General features: G+C 36.2%; 1 protein-coding gene across 10 annotated transcripts in view; it reads right to left on the bottom strand.

The window, feature by feature from the left end:
• NUBPL (nucleotide binding protein like) overlaps positions 1-21424 on the bottom strand; it is a 119926-nt gene that overhangs the window by 27216 nt on the left and 71286 nt on the right. For all 10 annotated transcript variants that reach the window (XM_026086481.1, XM_026086478.1, XM_026086482.1 and 7 more), the window contains 2 exons: positions 19195-19315; positions 15567-15649 (listed from right to left, as the gene is read on the bottom strand). In XM_026086481.1, coding sequence (XP_025942266.1) covers positions 15567-15649; positions 19195-19315 — 204 coding nt within the window. The remainder of the gene's footprint in view (positions 1-15566; positions 15650-19194; positions 19316-21424) is intronic.

Below are 21424 nucleotides of genomic sequence, written 5' to 3'. Positions count from 1 at the left end.
GGTTACTATTAGTTATAAACTTCTCTCACCCTACAATTTGAGATGTGCTGTGCATGGAATTGAGACAGAATCAGAGAAAACAACTACATTCCAAAATAATTCAAGTGAATTAATTCATTATGGACTAGACTACACTACAGAATTTCCTATACAGGCATTAAAAATAAAAGTATCTTGGAAAAGAACATCTTCCCAAGAGACTGAAGGTGGTATTAGAAAGAACAAATTCCATGACACCAGAATCCATGCAGGAAAAGCACCCTGTCACACCAACCTGTGGCATTGAGTAGTACGCTGTAAACTCGATGGTATAAGAACACCGAACGATAAGACTGTCAGGAGCGGCCCAATTAAAGCATACTTCCTTTAACTTCTTTAAAAAGCAACAGAGCCAGGACCATGATCATTCTACCATCAAGAATTCATAGATTTAACATCAAGAGACATGTATAAAAACTGCCTAAGCTCCAGCACAGTACAAACTATAAAATGAAACCCAGTAATTCCTGTATCAAGCTCAACAAATTGTAGTTGAAACTGAACACACCTTTTAGAAAGGTCGCCAATCCTGATATAAAGATTTTTAAGAAACAGAGTATCTACTATATCTCTTGTATGTTGTTGCAGAGATTGGTTACTTCTATTGTTAAAAACATACACCTTATCTACAATTCTAATTTGTTGCACTTCAATTTCCAGTCTGTGCATCATGTTCTGTGTTTGTCTAGCACAATAAAAAACTCCTCTGCTATTCAGCTTTCTTCTGCTCTGTTAGACAGTAACCAAGGTATTTCTTTGCCTTCTCAAAGGAGCCTGCATTTGGAGCCCACACTGACAACCTTCCCTATTTTACTGGAAGAAATCACAAAAATATTCCCTACTGCACTTATCTCTCCCTGCCTCCTACAGCATTCTTAGGTGGTTCTAACCGTGAGTTAGAACTTATAATTTTGATGAGTCTTTAATATAACAAGCTGACAAACATATGAGGATGGAGCTTGAGAGACAGGAAGCAGGGAGGGGGTCCAGTGTACCACTCAGGCTACTAGCATTAACTGTCATTAGCAGAATACATTCGGGTCTGAACTAGGTGCCAGCCTTTTACAGGGCCAGACACCCTAACATGCTTTCTAACACGCTTGCTCCTCAGACTTCGGTTTTGTTTTCTGTCTCAGCATTCACATAATCTTAAGACTAAAACCAAATAATTTTCTAAGTGCATTAGGAATGCAGACACCATCTCTTCGTAGATAGCAGAACGTGGAAAATGTATCATGACCACAGCTAACCAAAGGGCTTAATCCTAAAATGATCTGGACACATAAGTTACTCATGCAAGCAGCTGCAACGAAATCAATTGAATGATCCATTTAAGTTACCATATGATTAAGTTTGTGATCAGCCTCAAATCCTGTAGCCGTATATTGACAAAGCTAAGACTTGTTTAAAATATGAATTGTAAGATATTCTAACATATTATGGCCAAACAACAGTATTTCCTATTCTGCAGTTCAGCTTGGGGGCAGTTTTTTTCCTCTTGCAACCAACTTAGAACATTGATACTGYCCACTAAAGAGGACCAAAATACAGTTCTACTAATATGATAATTATGGTTAAAATGTCTTCAGAAGACTAGCACCATTCATATGYATTTCCTCCACATGCTTATTCTATAATGATCTATTATCTAGGACTCACAGAAACTACATGTCAGGGGCTTCTTTAAAACCATTAATCTGTGTATCAACTTGTGCATTTATAAAGCAGTGCTAAATCAAAGCAACAAATATATAACTGAAGATTCTTTACAAGGGCCTCTGAAGAATTAAATTCTGCTCAGCCTTTTGTACCATAGATAAGCTGATTCTTGTTCAAGAGTTACTTTTACATTCTTTGTTATATAAATTGACAAAATATCTACCAGTAAAATACTGTTGTCCTATTTATTCCATTATTCAATTTTAAATAGCAGCAATTAATAAAAAAGTAGATACTGTTTCTCCATTTACTCTGGGAATCTTACAGATGCTTACTGCAATAAGCGACATTACCTCTGAGCATTAAAAAGAAAAAAGAAAAAAAAAACAACACAACCTACACCCCCTCATGCCTATATATAGTTCAGATTAATTCATTCCAGAAGAAGAAAAGGAAGTATAATTATTCCCAAGAGAGGTGTGCTGTTAGGACCTGCAAGACCTCATAAAGATTGTGAGCATGTTAAAAGCAACCCAGGAAGGCAGATCAGAGTGCTGAAGAAGTCAAACTCTGAAAATAGAAGGAACAAAACCAGAAGGGCTGGACACAGCTTTGAGGCATTCCCATTGCTCCTTAGAAACTTGATCTTTGGATTCACAATAGAAAAGAAAGTGATCTGACAAGCAGAGGATAGGTATTATTCAGTGAAGGATAGGTATTATACAGTGAAGAAAGCACTGTGGCTAAAACTAAGGTGGGTGAAAAGCTTTGATCATTTTCAAATGACTTGGTATTTAACTCTGCTACATTCACTAAATTCCTCTTTCCTTCAATTTCTGTGGTAATTAAGTCATCCTGATCTATCAGGCCAGGTCTATCATAGGCTATTGCCCGTGGTATTATTTTACTCTATCAAGTGCCATGCTCTTTAACAGAAGATTGGTTTTGGTTATTATTTTATTATTAAATTATCCTAAATCAATCACCATAATTCAAATGTCTGGCTCCTAAAATAAAGCAGGGAAACACTGGCTACCACATATGTAGCATCTTATTTTGCATTTTATGAGATGACATCCCATAAACCAAAGTTGCATAAAATTTACTTATGCAGTGGTTACTGAGTCTAATTTTGAAATTTATTATCAGGCACAATAAAAACTCTTATACTCTCTATTTTCTCCTCATTTACACAGTGAGTTAACTGTACTTTCTTGCATATTCCTGTATTTTAGAGCCTCTCTGTGGTTTTACTGCAATGGAGTATTTACTGCATTATATACAGGACATTAGTCAGAGTTGAGTTCATTCAGCCAGACATAAGGTGTCAGAACTTGGACAATAGTAAAAGTTTCACAGCTGTACTACAGTACTCAGCTCCCTCCCCCTCTCTTTTTTAATAAATGTTCACCAAAGCTTAGGGAAGAAGAAGTCGCATCATATCCATAACAGCCAATGCACGACTTTTTTTTTTATTTGCACTAAGACCACAGGCAATAGCACAACTCATAAAAGCAGACTACAGATTTTTTCCATGCTGGAGAGTAATTAGCAAACCTTACCCCTTAAGAGTGCTACAGATTTTTGTAACTTGTTTTTTTAGAGTTTGGTCAAAGAAACTAAATTTAAAAAAATCTGTTCATGATCAAACATTAATGTTTCACCCACTGCTTTTTCAAAGTACCTACATTTTTTTAACAACTCTTTTCTCCTTCACAAGGAAAGCAGGTTCATACCAATCAATAACTTGAGGTGACAATGCAAATTTCTGTTGGGGGAGAACGACAGATTTTCACGTACCTTCAGTATATCTGCACCTAGTCTTCCCTCTACACAGATGTATTAACCCTCTCCCTGGTAATCACGTATATAAGAATGAATAAAGCCTCCTTCCTCCCCTTGTTACTGTATATGTCAGTGGTTCAGGGACTAGATAAAAGACGTGTTTTTTTCACTTAGGAGAAATGTAACACAATTTTCCCTATTGAAGTATGATGGAATGATTCATGTGACCATTATAACTTAGAGCTAGTAGAGGAGATAGCATCTTAACCTGCTCCCATTACCATCCCCTGTTTCAAAGTTAGCAGTAACTCAGAAGTGCAAAAACGGAATGCTTACAGATCAGTGCTTTAACAAAGCACAGGATGGGACACTTCCGGAAAACCACTGAACCTAATGACAGGCTACAATTCCTTTAACATCTATAACGCATATGAAAGAAAAGCTATGGTATTACAGGCATCTTTATTTGGCAGGCATATACTGGAAATCTCAGTCACTTACGTAACATCATTAGCACTTCTAAAAATTAAAAATAATGAAACTAACTCAGAAAGGACTGCACCTTAAAATGGGGCAATATTATTATTCTGGACTCAATTATGATGGAATAAATGCCTAAGAATCAGTGATCATAACTTTAAATTTAAAGGGACAGTCCCAATTTTATATACTTGGTACTCTAAAAGGTGTAATTTGATAAATTATGAGAAAACTGAAGAGAAACAATTGAAAGAAAAAAAGTTAAGGTAAGAAATGAGAGTAAACCCTGGAGTTTTACCTTATGAAAAACTGAACCAAAAGCTTTGATTCCATAACACAGGACAACTTTGGCAAAAAGCTTATCCTTGTTCAGTGATAAAGGGAAAACAAAAAATAAAAACAAGTGATTTATAAACACATGGAAGGTGGCAAGAAAGAGGAATGACAGATAACAACAGATATATGCTAAAATTTCTGGGTAGAAAATGAACATGGAAAGCCAAAGATATCAGCCAAAGCGAAGGCTGACAGATTTGAGAACAATAAAAGGAAATTTTTAAAAATCTGTTAAGAATAAACAGATACTTCCAATTTTGCAGACATCAGTACAGCTGTAATGGTTCAGACCAAAGATCCAGGCAACCAAATAGTCTTTTCTCAACTGTGGCTAATGACAGAAGCATAGCAAAGACTGTAAAACTAGTACAAGCAAATGATACTTCCCCAGAATACTTCRCAAGCTTCCAACAACTTGTGACTCCAGGACATCCTGAGCAGGTCCTGAAGTGGTATGTTTGTGTTTAACAGCCATTAAATGGACTTTTCTTCCATGAATTTCTCTTAACATGCATTGAACTCCTAACTTTGGCACTACTGAGCATTAAGCTGACCTTTTCATAGAACTAACCATTAAAACCTCAAGATTCTGCTAATTGAGAGCTCATCATTGCTTATGTAAAGCTAGAACTGTATTATCCCCACATGCATCACTCCGTGGCAAGAGTTATAGAACTTGTTACAAGAATGAACTTCAGACTTGTCCTATAGGTACAACTGTGGTGTAACTGGGTATCATGGCTGTGCCTGTGTGCAATGCTCAGTACTTTTAGTTATTAATTACCCAGGTGGCCTAGGAACTATCATCTGCATAGGTGAGATAATGGACCAATTTGAGACAACAGATCAACTTGAAATAAGATGATGGACTGAAGTCTTAGTCACCTTCATAGTTAAGTATTCGACTAATTGGTACAGGAGCTCTCCAGGTGGGAATTCTGGACTCTCTTGAAGAGTTCCCCAGGCAGCTCCCACCTTGCACAGACCAATTTGTATGTTTTAATGAGTTCATTAACATCCTGGGTGGAGAATCTGGCCTTTCTAGAGATTCCCCAGGTGGTTCCTGCTCCAGAATCAACCAAGTTATATATAGATAATTGTAAATAATCAGTAGAAAATTTTCCTGCAGATGCAGAAATGATAATACAGGACAGTCTTTTTGCACACAGTTAGGCGTTGTTTTGTACATAGTTTAAGATAATCAATAGCAATGGATCATGCATAAGCTGCAGTGGTCATGTAGGACCACAAACCAGCTACATTACAAGAACTGAGTAGAAGAGCAGTTCAGGTAGTCTCATTTGATCCAGCTGAAGACACCACTGSTAAGAGTCCTTGCAACAGAGACTGCCATCGCCATCCAGGCCACAACCAGCTATCCTGTTTGAGACATTTGATTCCCCTTGCAAATGCTACCCTAAGTCAAGGTCCCAAATAAATTAGATTATTTTTTAATAAACACTCTGTGAGTGTCTGCATGACAGCTTCATGTACATGTAACCCTGAATTTCATTTCCCATGTAGTTGCTCTGTCACTTAGTAACAGGAGGTTACTGCTGCAACCCGCTGCAGTCAGCACTCTCTTCTCCTGTGTCAAATGCCCCGGTATTATCAGCAATCTTCTTAACCTGCTGAACATCTTTTTCCCTCTAGATCACTACTTAAGATGTTGAACAGTACATAGCCCTTTATAGTACTCCACTAGTAATCTCCGTCTTTGAGAAAATCAACTACTTCTAGCCTTAGTTTTCTATCCTTGAACAAATTGTTCAACTGTGTGAGGAGTTTTCTATTTCTGCTAGCTCAGCTTAAGAGGTTTTGTTGAGAAGCCTTTTGTAGGTCCACCTACATATCAATATACCAAATCCCCCTTCCTCATATGATTGTTGAATCTTTCAAAAAATGCCAATAAATTGCAAGACAGAGCTTTCCTTTACAAAGATGTGTTGAATCGTCCCCATTAAGTTATATTTAACAGTGTGTTCACCAAAATAAGGAAGAAAAAGGTTATATGAGATCTAAAAGATAGACTTTTTAATTAGCAGAATCATGTAAACTGTACTCTGGTCTCCCGAAACAAAAGTTTGCAGAGACCTGAAACCCACTGATGTTTGCACTTTTATAAAGCTTGGAGCACTGAGGACATTAAGAAAGACTGGAAGACTGAAGATTGTGCTAATATGAACAAAAAACAAAGCAGGATGACTTCAGTAACTGATTCCAATCCTGGGCAAAAAGGCATGAAGCTGCCAGATGATTTATTTATTAATTTAATTTTTATTAATTAAAATACAAGAATAGACTAAAACTCTATAATCAGCATGATGTTGCAGGAAACTTATCCTTATTACAGATGTAATAAGGTATCTTTTAAAAAGCATTTTGTTTTGTATTGAAAAACTTTTTGATAACAAAATGGAATGATACAATATCAACAAACTACAAATGCATTAGGGATTTGTTAAGTGACAGACTCCAAGAAGTAGGCAATAGGAAATCTGAAGTAAATAATGCCATTTCTAGTGAGCCTTTGCAATAATTAGTACTATGCCCAGACTAGCCAACTTGCCAGATTTTCCTTGGCAAATTGGAAATAAAAATAAAAATCCTTACTGCTAATATTTGCAGATGATAAAAAATGGCACACTTTAAAAAATGATGAGAGAAAGATAATAAAAGGAGCAATTAGTATTGCAAGTTAAACTGGGCCTAGATTTTAATACAGGCTGGCCCTCAAAAAGCGGAAGCACTATCCCAGAATGAAGTTATTTTAAAAAGTAGACAAGCACCTTAGTGGACAAGTAGCTCAACACGTGATCCAGTAAGGCTGTATTTCAAAGTATCTTTGGTTCAAAAGGCAGGGGACTAGTAAGGAGGTGAAGAAAGTGACTGCATCCATGTTACTGTATTAATGAATCAAATACAGAAATAATACATACAGATTTATTGAAAAAAGGGAAAGGCTAACACTGTTGTAAGCCATGCCCTGGCTGCACTGCAACTCTGAATTCTGCATCCAGTTCTGACATTTCTATTTTAGAGGCATTTTGAAAAACTGAAGAGAGTGTAGAAAAAACAAAGGTACAAATGAAAGCTAATGAAAATGTCCAACAGTAAAAGGCTTAAAAGAATTCAATCTGTTTAGCTTCTCAAAAAGAAGATTAAAAGGTGACTTGATTATAGTGTATTAGTACCTTCATAGGAAGAAAATACTAGGCAATATAGACCTCTTATCTAGTGGTGAGAGGCATAACAGGAACCTATGGCTGAAAGCTGAATCTGGAAAAATTCAAAATGGAAATGAGAGACTTAAACAATTAAACCAGTCACAGGAATCAGCTACTCAACTCAGCTCCCAAAAGGAAGCAATGGATTCTGCATCTCTTAATGTCCTCAATGTGGGACTAGATACTTTCTTTTTCTAACAAAATACAAATCATATTATTCAGACAAGTTGACAATTCAATATAGGATTAGTAAATGAATGTAATGCTGTTCATAAGAGGTCACAATTGCAATTGTATAGACATTAAGGATTCTGACATTATGAATCTATGTAATCTGTGTAAGAGACAATGTCATTCCTCACCTTCTCTCACTCTCCAGATAGGAAATTAGGGCAGATATTTATTACCAAGTCTTTTATACTATTTTCARTCTTTTTCACCTTCTGTTATTAATAGAGTCAGCTCTCCAGCTCAAGCTTTATGTGAGCTGCACTTGTTGCTAAAAGCTATCCACTAAATTAAGCAGCCACACACTGGCTGCTGCTAACCTTGCCTGGGAACAATGGATACATTTTTTCACTGCACACTTAAAGACAGTAGCCAAAGCTTGGATGCCTGGGGACTGACCCTATCTTTACTCTCCTCGCTACAAGCTTTCACTACAGTACTACATTTTTGTAGACTGTACCAGAATTTGGCCAGAAACTATCACTATGTCTCTAACAACAAATGCTTTAATAAAACTATTCAAAGAATATTTTAGCAACACTCTGTTTTTCTACATTGGGTTAGATTAAAAATTTTATTACATGCTTTGAATGACCCCAGTTTCCTATAGAGTGATTAAAATGAAATCTTTTTTCTCACTGAGAAATCTGATCATTTATCCAAAGCTGGTAAAACAGATAATACACATCAACTTACATGAAAGGTCTAAATGGGACCTCAGAAACTAACAACACTCTCTTCAGTACATAAGCCCTACTCTACATATATTGAACTTTTTCTCCTACTCATGAATTTTTTCATGTGCCATCTGTAGACTCAGAATAGAGCAGGGTTCAGCTGTTTATTCTATCATTACTAAGCAACAGAAGATAGATTGCAACCAAAAATGGAGAGGGTTTTTTATTTCCTTTTTGGGTGGCAAGCCAGAGGAGAAAGAGAGTAAAGGATTTTCAGTTCTTAATCACACACAACCATTTTCATATTAATATGATACAAGTGAGCTTTAGAGACCATAGTTTTTCCCTTTGTGGTTTGGAAGCTCTAACAGGAATGGTTTATAGACTGGCTCTCTAAAAGTAAGTCTTTTGTGAATGGACAGCTTTGTATTTAACAGTAACATATCAGCTACTTGAAAGCTGAACATCCTCACTGCTTTGTGAGGATAAGACAGAAGAAATGCACAGAAAGAGACAGAACACCCTAACAACCGATCAGATCTGTTCATTATTAATGCTGCACAGTTGGGGTTTGAGAGCAGCACTGGGGAGGGCAAAGGTTAGAAGTGAAAGGTGAAGTTAAGAGAAACAAAAGAGCTGGGAAATGGCCATATGAGAGACCATTCACCTCTCAAACTGGTTTAAACACTGCCAAAAAAGATAGACTAAAACAAAGCTGTTCATTACAGCATTCTTTCAGTCACAAACCTCCTTAGGATCGAAATGACTGATGACAGCATAAACTAATGACAGCATAGAGCCTGGGGTAGGGGATGGAGGGGATTCATTTGGAAAAGGACTGAGAAGTCCTACTTAGTCTAACTGATCAGAATATCCTCATTCATTATTTTATGTCATGGAATAACAGACATGGGGTGCACTTAAACTGCAAGCCAACCTTTTTACCAACTCATCTAATTAACCCCTATGGTATGCTGGTGAAATGTGAGCCTTTCAAACCAGTTAGGGCATTTCATTTTCCCTAAAAGTTTTATCCATGAGGTATGTACTCACCACTCCTAAGAGGACTACAAAAGACAACTTTACAGGTCATAGCTGACTCTGACCTATTCCCATGGACTAGCTTGGTTACGGCCTGCTGGTTTGCCTCACAGTTTATTTTCGTTAAAGTACAGATCTTGGACCACAAACCACTCACTACAGGGTTTCCAGTGTCTACTGTAAGGGCCACACAACTACAGAATACAATTCACCCTTCATCAAATGCAAAACAGGTAGGAGCTAGTATCACATTCACCTTCTCTCAAACCACTGCATACAAACAGCTTCTGACTGGCCACTCAGAAAAAACATGCTGATCTCATCACTTACTTGGGGGCCAACTACACCACAGAGCAATTGTAAATCCAGGTACTGACATGGTTTCCAACTTCTATTTGTGATTAAGGGACTCCAAGACTGTTATGATAATTTATCCAACCCAGGAATCCAAGGAAGAATCTATGCAAGTCCCAACTGTCGAATATCGAATGTTGTGGATGCTGCTATACCTATCAAGAAGGGTGAGGTATTCAAATTTGTAGCTGAGCTGTTGGGGGGCCTATACTCCATTCATTGCTGAAACAAACTAGCAGCCAAGGGCAACTAGTAACTAGTTAGATAGTGACCATCACCAGCACAAATGCCAGACTTGGCTCTACCATCTGGATAACAATAATGATACGTGATAGCTTTTCTTCTATTAGCATTCTCTTCGCTCAACCACAGTCCATCTTCCAGTCCTATCAGATTTTAAATAGCTTTAGTTTTCAAGGAAATTGCTTGTTGCTTTGACACAACTGCAACCTTCAGTGCATGCCTGGAGCTGCCCTGGTGTCTGTGGTTTACCATGGCCAACTCTGAAGGCACTAAAAGCACGATGACAAACAGCTTTAAATGAGCTTCCACTTCAGACAAAAGCTTCACGTGACCCAGAGAAATTCTTGATTGCGGCAAAAGGCTTACAGTCTTTCCCTCTCTATCTTCCTCTGGGTAGTTCTGCCATAAAATTCTTCTTTGCATGGGTTGGCAACTGCTGTCAAGCTGCAATGAAATCTCAGCCCAAAAAGTGGGCTCAGTGAGATGATGAAAGTCAATCCATAATGCAACACACAAAATGTAGGAGGCAGGTAAAGTAAACTGAATGCTTCCTGAATCTACTACCTCCTTAATGCTCATGGGACACAGAAATTTCCTGTTAATCCTATATATCAGCAGTTGCCAAAGCCAAGCCTTCAACTGAGAGAGCTGGGAAATACTGCTAGCCCCAAGATGCCATTATGTGCATCACCCAGGTGCCATTGTGTACATCAAGAAAAGACATCCTGCCCAGAAAACATGGTTAAGCAGAACAGTGCAATATAAATGCAATATAGTAATAGCCTTCAAACGGACTATCCTACAGCTCAGGACTTTCTTCAGCAAAGTGAAGGGTAAACGAGGGTCTGATGATGCATTTTACTATCTACACCTTGAATGAAGGATTCACACCTACACGTGCCAAATATTACTGTGATCATTCAAAGGAAGCCTTGATGGTAAGACATATCATAAAACATATCATGCAGTCTTCTTTAAAAAACAAAGAAAACTGAACTCTAAAGATACCACACCCAGGAAAGACCACTGTTAAATGGAATTTTTGATGACAGCAAAAGCACAGCAGAAATTATTTGCAACCTTTACTTCAATTTTTCTCCAACTATTTCTTCCAAGGCTTTAAAATGTTGTACATTTTTACCCTACTCATACACCACCCTTTCATGAAGTTCTACAAAAAAGTCCTTCTGAATATAAATTCCATCTGTCTGTTTGGGTAATACCACAATAAAGCCTGTAACATTTCTACTTTAATTGAAAAGGGATTTTTAACCAGACTGACTTTCCTCTGTTCTGTCAGACTGCTGATGCCCCTGTTTTCCACCTCACCGGCCTTTTTCCCCTTATAGATTTGTGTGCAGTTTACTGGCCTCCCATTCCTTCACCAATGTATGAATAGATATGAATACATGAAATTTGCAAGAGTGCTGAAAACACTTCATCTTATTAAATGTGAACTAGACAATAACATGAACATCCTCCAAGAAGTATGTGGTTTCTGTACCATACATTGGTCTTTATGACAATCTGGATAGGCTGACATTAAGCATGTTTTCCAGCCACAAGTTCTGGTTTCCTTGCTCCAGGACAGGTTTGGCTTCTCTCCTACACAGGTCTTAAATTCCTCACCACACTGCAAGTAAGCTTGTACATATCTACAACAGGCTGTGATTTGGGGTTCTAATACCCTAGCTATAGCTGATCCACTGAGTTTGCTCTCTTTCATCTTCCCCTACTTTCCAAATATCCTCCACTTGATTTTTATGGAACAACAGAGTGAATTCAAAGTACTTTTTCCTTAACAGATTCCAAATGTTTTCCCTAACAGTTTGTGGCAAGAAAACACTAAGGAACCAAATGTCCATTACATAATATTTCCTGGCATTTTGTTTTTTTTCAAAAGCATCCATCTTCCCTGCACTTTTTACCATGAGAGTTGACTACCTCTTTAATAATTGAGAGGGGAAGAAGGTGAAATCTAAACTCCATTCTCTCCCGACTTTCTGCTGTCTTTAATACACTATCCCTGCCAAACCCTAGAGGTGTATTATCTCATCTGTCCCCTACAATTTTAATTACCTCATTCCCTAGCTGAGGAGATGACAGACTTCATCTACTACTAGCCTCAGCTTCCCATATGTCTCCTTCCTGCTATGACTATTCCAACAGAAAGATGCCTGCACTTTTAAAAAGGTGAATGGTTATACTGATAGAGTAGATGTATTTTGTACTTCCTTAAGTTGCTTCTTTGATTTTGGAATAGATGGGAGTTTGGTGTTTGAAAGTCACAATTACTATGTCTCTTCTAGCAAGATACTGTTTTTTAACCAGAAAGTCCTCACAAGAGAAACACCAACTGTCTTGTACCTCTTGAGTTTTGTGCTCATACACAAATAGTCCTTCTTGGGAACCATTCTTTACCTCTTTCCCAGTGTGGATGAAGAGTTCACTTGGCTTTTAAAACAACTCATCTGGTGGAAGAAAACCTTCACTGGAATYAATCATGTCTTTTGTTTCTTGCTGTGTTTCTGGCCCTCTTATCTACAAGTTTCAGGATGCCTCTTTCAAAACCCTGTTCCTTCTGATGATCCTTAAGAGGTTCCCCTATATCTAAGCACTATCAATTCCACCAGGTTTCAGTAATTCCTCTTCTGTTTTCCCTATTTCAGTTTTCCCACTTTAGTAGAGTGTTCCTGATTTTGTTCTACTAGCCTTTGTTGTCTGGAAATCCACAGCTTCAGGAAGGAGGGAAGTGCTGCATATCTCAGCTCCCAAAACTCTCAATTATCTCCAGGAGAGTCTGGTTAGTCCCCACTGTTGATTAAACTAAGAAATGATTAGCTTCTTGTACAGGATCTTAAATCACTACCAGTTGCTGCCATCTGTCTATTATCTCTCTGTTAGACTAGCCCCTGCCATTTACGCTAATTTGCGAGTACAGCAATACTCCATTTCTACAGCACTGGTCTGCATTAAAAAGTTTTGTCAATTAAGGGTGTAAAAATACAAAACAAACAAACAAAAGAAGAATTTAAACAACTAAGTTGACAGACACTCTAAAGTAGACAGTGTTATACCAAGAGCAAAATCATTTTATCAGTACTGTTTATTTCTCCTTGGGTACTGCCTTAAGCTTTACCAAAAAAACCCTCCAGCCATTAAACCTTCACCTCCTTTAGGTATATACACAACCCTTTCCAAAAGGAGATGAGTTATGTATTCTGTGCCTCCACACACATTCAGTGCTGCTACTCATTCTTCCTGAAGGAAGAACTTTCTGAATTGACACAGGCATAACTCCACAAGTAATCTTCTTCCCTTACTAGAAGGGTTGTTTTGGTTGTTAGTAATTTCCTCACCACTTGTGAAAAGGCAGCTTCCCTTTTCCACCAACTACATCTAAGCCAAATAAACTAAGCGTATGTCAAGACAAAGATAAACCGTGCTTTAAAATAAAGAATTTAAATAATATACCTTTGCTTATACATTTTAAAATTCTAGCATAAACTGAGAGAGCTATATTTTTTACATATCAGCAAAGCAAGGTGAACTCTATGGCAGGTATGTAAGCAAAAAAAAGTATTAGCTAACTTATTTTAAAAACACGTTTTAGTCTAGCCTTCACAGAGCTTAAAAGGTGCAACAACATGCTGGGTTTCTGAGAAGTCAATCACCATCCTTATTACCCACTGTTTGAATCAGCTAGGTATTATTTCAGTTCTGTGACTCTGTATTTCATTTGTTAAGTGTGTTCTAACAAAGACAGCACAGATATGTGTATAAAAAAAATCTATACATTTAAAGGACAAGAGCAGAGATAATTTCAGAAGCTCAGTGCACATTGTTCTCTATCTGAAAAACTATGATTGTTCATGCACGAATAGCCACAATTTAGTTTATTTGAGAAACACAGCAATGGGTGTAATGCATTAAAGATTAGAATCTGATCCTATATGACCTCTTTCTCCATCAGTTATGTGCTAAGAATTCTTTCTTTTAAAATATAAGCAAACAACAATCACTGTCTTTAAAATTTCTCTTCATATTTAGCTTAATTGCCATAAATGGCACTAATAACCCCTCCTTTCATTACCAAGAATATAGTCCAAGAAGAAACAGATGGCAGCACTGCAGACTCTGTTAATTTTCAGAACATTATCCTACATGTTTGTGTTATTAGATTGATAATCCTGCAGGTTACAGACTCTTGATTAATACAGATTTCAGATATTGTGAGTGGAGAGAGCCTTCCATCTTGGTTTGCCCAGCTGTTTTGCCTCAGCATTGACCTGAGCTACACATCTATTCATACCTTAGCACTTATTAGACTTCCCAGATAGAACCTACAGTATCATTTATACTGATGCCTTTTCATGATGATCTAGACTCAAGATCACTTCACTGTTGCACACAGGCTAAGCAGAGGCCTTGTCTAAAACTAGCACATATGTTTCATTCAATCAGGATGCCATATCTTTTGCTGCTTCTCTCTCAAAGCCAAATGAAATATTACAATTTTAAAGACAGATGCTATTCTTCCAGAATCCTGATCAGTATGTTAGTAACACTGGATTCTTTTTTTCTTCCTTTAAGAGTAGAAAGGAAAAAACTATTTCACTATGTGCCTACCAATGATGATATTAGGAAGGATACCTTATTTGTACTTTCTACCTTATCTCTAACTGATTCTACCATCTACTATCATTATTAATCACTTTTTTTAATGGCAACGTCTAAACACCAGTCAAGAATGAGGCTCCACCATGCTATATAGTTTACAAATACAATGTGACAGACAACTCTGTGCCCTGCAGAGCTTGGCAGACAAATTTCAGCACTGGGGCAAGTTTAAAAAAAAAAAAAACTTGTTAGGAAAGTCTTACTGTCAGTATTAATGACAACATTTTATATGCACAACTGGTTTTCTCTAGAGACATGTATATTTGACTCCCACCACCTCAACAACTCATATTTACCTTTGGCAATAAAATGTTATGGTAAATGCACAGAAAAACCCATTTCCTCCTGTGTGTAAATTCCTCCACTTCCTGCTGAAAACAATCCAGGTACTGACAATATGCAGGTTCTTGTTCCAAACATCTTTTGATTGGACCCTTTGACAGTTTCCAGGCTCAACTACCAAAGGCTCAACTGACAGCTTCAGAGGACCTACATTAGCTATAAGGTCTCATGTGGCTTGACACTGACCTTCCTCTTCTCAGCAAGCCAGAATCTGGATCAAGTCCTTGTTATTCTGAATATGATTCAGATCAATTAAACAAAATACATGCACACAAGGAGAATGGATGACCAGCATTCCAAAACTAAGGACCACAGTTACTTAGTGACACTACACTCTTTTACAGAACCTTATTTCCCTAAGTTACATTCGGATAGACATTTCTGTTCAAACAATGATGTAAAGAGCCTTACAAATGATGAGAAGCACCCTCCACTCTATTTATTTATTTATTTAAGTGCCCTGCACCAAACTTACAGCATCACTTTGAGGCTGTGAGATCACAACAGGCTGTCCTGAATCACATGTCTCCCTTACATTAACATGCAGTGGAATGTCTCCTGTAATTAAAAAAAAAGAAGATACATTTCTGTGAAGACCTAATATTTCTTAAATGTATTTCATTAAGCTAGCTCTGAAGTGACTTGAAATCCAATTCAGGATATTCTTTGAATCACTTAATCTAAAAAAAATTAGCATTTAAAATGAAAATTGGCTGCAGTAGAGTTTTTGCACATCCATAATCATTAATGTTAAACATATATTGGATTTTTTATGACAGGGTGTTTGCTTTCTTGACTGTTGAATACAGAGAAAAACACRAGTTGAGATACAAACAATTTTGAGTACATAAAAAAAAATTTGCTCGTGTGTTAGGCAAATACTCATCATGCAACTTACTGTTTAGCTTATCTCATCTCCTCATTGTATATCCTTTTCAATGTTGTTTTAAGATTTTAATCATTATTTAAAGACTTCTTTGTATACTTAATTTCCAAATAATAACATTTGTTAATATTTCCATTAGGCCTTGGATCCAATTAAAGGTAGATAACTATTCAGCTTGTTCATCTTCCCAATAGAAACCTTCTTTATATTGTGCTTTTATAATGAGCAGGGAACTGTTAGAGAGGAACGTTCTAAAGAAGAATCAATTAGTAACCAATCAGATTTTTTTTTCACTTCTGAAATATATTTTCTGAAATACAGTTTTGCAGCACTCAAGAAAACTTGAAGTTCCCACCATCAGTTCACTGAAACATAGGTAATTATGAGGTGAACTAACAATAACCTACTTTCTTTTAATGGAAGATACAACTATATTCTACAGCATGGACAGATGTAGACAGAACAGACTACATTTAGTTCAATCTTGACTGATCTCAGAAGTTGCATCAGTTTAACTCATATATTATGACAATGATTATTTAACCTAAATCAAGCCCAGTACAGATTACTGAAATTCAATATAGTCATAAAGAGAAACATTAAAAAAACAGCATAAAAACTGACATAACTTAGAAATAACAAAAGTAGTTATAAACAAAAACTCTAGGATTGAAAGCACACAGGAAAAGAGATTAAAAGACAAGCAAATAGCAGACAAAAACTGTGGCTCCATACTTAGTTGAATATTTGAAGAAATTCAACCACTTTGTAATTTATGACTATTACAGTCCATTTCTTTCAAATTTAATCAGCGCTTATTTTTTCAGTACTGAATGAATTTCTTTTAGCATGAAAGTCCATTCATTTATTCATAAAAAATGAATTTTAAGTGGGTACTTTAAAATTTTCTTAAATGTTTTCATCTTAAATGTTCTTATTAACAGAAAAATACTAACTCTGTAGATCTCCCAGAAGCTAGCTCTTACCATTATTTTATGCCAAGACTAATCTTCATCTTTTTTCAAGGATGCTTTGTTAGTGAAGAAACACTTCTTCACTGTCAGCTGAATAACAATCTCAGAAATTACAAAAAGAATGGTCCTTCTGCAAAATGGCAACCTTTCTCTTTTCTTCCTCAAACCTACAAAGATGTGCTGGCACTACAGGACCATACTACAACTTGTACAGAAAGCAATGGACTACTTTGTTTAGTTCTGGTCATCTGGTTTCAAAAAAAGAAGAAAGCAAAATAGAGGTGTTTCATAGACAGGAAGAGAAATAATCAGCAACACTAAAAATCTTTCTTATCAAATTTAGCACTCTTAGGGGAGACACAAGTAAAAAGAGAAGACAATAAAATTATGAGACAATGGACTACATTCGGAAGGTGTACTGAAGACTCCTACAGTCATAAACTGTCTTCTGTCATAAACAAAAATAAGGGAGGAATTCAGTAATATTAGAAGTGGCAAATTGTGAGCAAATAAAGGAAAATTACTTCTCTATCCTGCATATTGTTAGCCTGCAGAACCTGTCAGATGATATCATGGAAACTAAGACCTTGTCAGGATTCATAACAGGACTGGGTGCTTAGTTGAACAAACAGAATAGCCACAGTTGTTGCAAAATGTAAGCAAAATAAATTTCAAACTTTTTTTTTAAATATGCAATAAACTCTCAAAGCTTTTGGATACAATTCAATAGCATTAGGATAAAACTTCCATCTAGAATAGATTAACATATCATCTGTAAGCAGTAATGTTTCCCCATATGGTAGCATTGTGTATTAGTCATCCTTRGAAGTAGGTGCATATTAATCTGATCAAGTACTGTAATTCTAAATTTAACCCTTTGGGGCATTATTCTTAATCTTCAGGCTGTCAGAAAAAGGCTAGATTACAGAAAACTTCACTCCATTTGTCCTCATACATCTCATTCCTCCTTGCTAAACATGCAATCTCTCGGTCTGCCCCTCATTAGATACTATCACAATCAGTTCTGTCCTCGTAAGAAACACTAAAGAACATTTATGGGACCAATGGCACAGCACATCATTTGTGCCTATGTATCTCAATGCAGGTTTGATTCAACTGCTTATGGAGGATTTGCCTCCCTCCACATAACCCATGGCTGTAGAAGCTCCCTTGGGCTCTGATCACATCTCATTATATACCCAGAAGTCTAAAAGATAGCCCAGATGCACGTCTTTAATTGTGTGTTGCCTTGCTACATTAAGTTTGTGTCAGACGTTGGTATTTTTATGTTGATCCTTCTAGGTGAGCTTCCTGGTTCTTTTTAATGAATTAGCTGTAGAAAATCATTGAGATAATTATAGTAATACATGGAAACACATCATTAGCACGTGCAGTTATCCCATTTACCAACTTAATTACACTGTGTTATGTTTTGTAATTTTTTTTACCGATAGCACAAACTGAAATATGCCTTTCTAAAATAGCAAGAAATCAGTGTATATTTTAGCTTATATGCATGCTAAATTATATAATCATGGACAAATTTTTAAAAAACATGGATGAATTTTCTTTTGAAACAAAATATTTTGCAAAAAATTTTGCAATTCAGCATATTCTTTTAATCTTAACACTTAAATATAACCATTACAGTATAGTAAGAATTAAAACTTGAGTAACCTATATCTAATGGAAAGTAATTAAAATAATTTCCCCAAACTACTTGCTTTCACACAGTAGTCAAGATTTCTTCATATGGGCATAAAAACAACTCCTTTAGACAAATTCTTATGTTATTTCACATACATAATTAGCCATTTCTTTTAAATTAAGTAAATGAGAAAACTTCCATTGACATTAACATACACTAAGTTTTACACGATCAAACAGAATCTTTAGTTATTTGTAAATATTATTAAGTGATAAGCAATAAAATGAATTTCAGGTCATATGGTACATTGATACCAAAACAATTCATGTCTCAGATTATTTATAGTTCACAAGATATTTAAGATGTAATTCAAGAATCTTCATATTCAGTCCACATTCCATGAACAAGCATGCAACAATAATAAGCATGCAACAATAATGAAGTTCAACAACTTAGGTTATTAGTTCTATTATATTTGAACACTGTCTGAATATAGAGTAATTTAAGATCAKGCAGTGCCATACTTCAGCTAAAGCTTTCCTCATGCATGACATAAAATTTTTCTTCAAAAATAAAGCCATCTCTATATCCTTACCTAAAATATCCAATCCGAGGCTTTTTGCTAGATTTCTTACACCATCAGCTCCAAAAATGTGCGTCTCATGCTTACATTTGGGGCACTGGAAAACACTCATATTTTGAACAAGTCCTAAAACCTGTTAAATTAAAAGGAAGAACATGTTCAAATCTGGGATTCAAGCATCAGTATTTTCATTATTCATACCTAACAATGAAGAAGAGATTACAAAGAATTTTAAAGAGCACTCATTTAAAATGAGAAGTAACAGTTTCAGACTGTCTCACTACAATGTCTAACTTTCTGAATATCAGACTCTTAATTTCATTATCAACCATTACTAATCTCAGTTTCACCATCATTTACACACCATTTCAAGTACTTCAAGCCTCAAAGATTAACAAAGTTACTTGTAATAAGAAGTACCTCTTGCACAGATCTAACCTCCCAACAACTCTCCCTGCCAGCCCAGGGAAATGTATTTCATCTTAGAACTCTGAGCACTGAAGAATTTTTCTGCTGTGTTTTATAGCTTTGTAGTTTGCAGTTTCAGGAATCACAAAATAAAAACCTACCATTACAAGAAATGATACAATCAGCATACTTTTAAGGTATTTTGTAAGTTATCTTGTAGAGAAGAGTCTTCAAAAAGAACCAATTTGCTATTCTTTCGGAAGACCAGAGAGACATTTTAAAGATCAAACAACAGAAATAAATATGTGAAACAAAGTGGCAAAATCCATGGGATAAAAGTCTAATGTACATGTATTAGGTGTCTTTTTGTTGATGCCAGATGTTCAATATCATTCTTGTAAAATGTCACAAAAATTTGCCAAATCATGCACATAGATCTCTTCTTTCATAAAGTACAATAATGCTAACATTAAAATTAATCTTGTTTTATTCACTTGGCAAACAAAACTGATCACTGAGGCAGGGCAGAATTTCTCAAAAGTGATGGAAATAGCATGCAAATACTACAGGTTGAAAACTACTGATTACCAATCAACTGAAGGCTTCCTTTAAGAGGTTCTGTGTTGCACAATTTCACTTCAAGATCCATATGTATCTAGACATAGGTCACATACATTACAGCCAAGTTTTAAAAATATGAGTATACATTTTAAAGTATAAAAAGCTATTATAAACCTTGTGGCCTTCTGTGCTTTTAAAAACGTCTCTGAGCATTCTAGTTCTGTGCTTGAACAAGTTGGGCTAGTTAATAGAGGATTTATGTATCCACCATATCAACAAAGCATATCCAAAAGGATATGCCAGTGTTCACTGCAACAACAAATACTGAATTATTTAATTACTTACAGTAAGCGTCTAACTTTTGGCACCAAAATTGAAAAAAAAGGCCTAACTAAAAAGTGCAGAGGCAGCAGTGCAAGCAGGTAAAAGCATGTTATTTACAATATCCTAATAAAAGAGTTTCCTTAGTATCAAAACTAAAACTAATCAAAAGGTGGTCATCTTTTTTTTTCCTATACCACTGTTGTGTGCTTCACGCTACCTTCCAAGAAATCTTCCTTTACTTATGAAAAGTTTTCCAAGGGTTTAAAGCAGGACAAGACAAGGAAATGAAGAAACTGGCACCCCAACTTTCATTATCAATTATCTGCACACATGATGTTCCTGAATGTTGATGTGTTCTTTATGCTTAATTAATGCTCTGGTTAAGTAACAAATTATGCCGAAATCCAAACATACTACCATTTTAGTTGAACAAGATAAACTGAGAGAATRAAAGTCCTCTGACCTTACAGAAAGAGAAAATTCCTGAGATATCCATTTAAGTCATCCACTGTACTTAAAGAATCAATGGTCTTGAGGTCTGAATCAAATCTGACAGGAACAGAAGTGATCAGGGTCACAGTTTCACAACCTGCCACCGACCTCCTGTGCAGCTACAAGTCAGTCACTTGATATTTCAGTGCTTCAGGTAAAAGTGCTTAATAATATTTCTTTCTCCCTACCCTGTCCTATGACAAGCAAATTTTGGCTCTAATATGAAGTCATAATCTTGGCAGAGTACTCTAGATGCTGCAGTAATACTAACAAGTAAATAGCCAAGTAAACAATTTTAGTACAGCTTAGAAAAAAATATACAGCTGTGTTTACATTAGCTGTTTTTTGAAACCTGTGAAAGCCACAACATATTCTTCTCATCATATCACTTTTGACACAGGTGGTGGAGGAGCCAACAAGGAGAGGTGTGCTGCTGGACCTCGTACTAACAAACAAA

Source organism: Apteryx rowi, unplaced genomic scaffold (assembly GCF_003343035.1).
Source record: "Apteryx rowi isolate R43461 unplaced genomic scaffold, aptRow1 scaffold_695, whole genome shotgun sequence".
NCBI classification, from domain to species: domain Eukaryota; kingdom Metazoa; phylum Chordata; class Aves; order Apterygiformes; family Apterygidae; genus Apteryx; species Apteryx rowi.
Note: the sequence above shows the minus strand (reverse complement) of the source record. Positions and strands in the feature narration are given on the sequence as shown.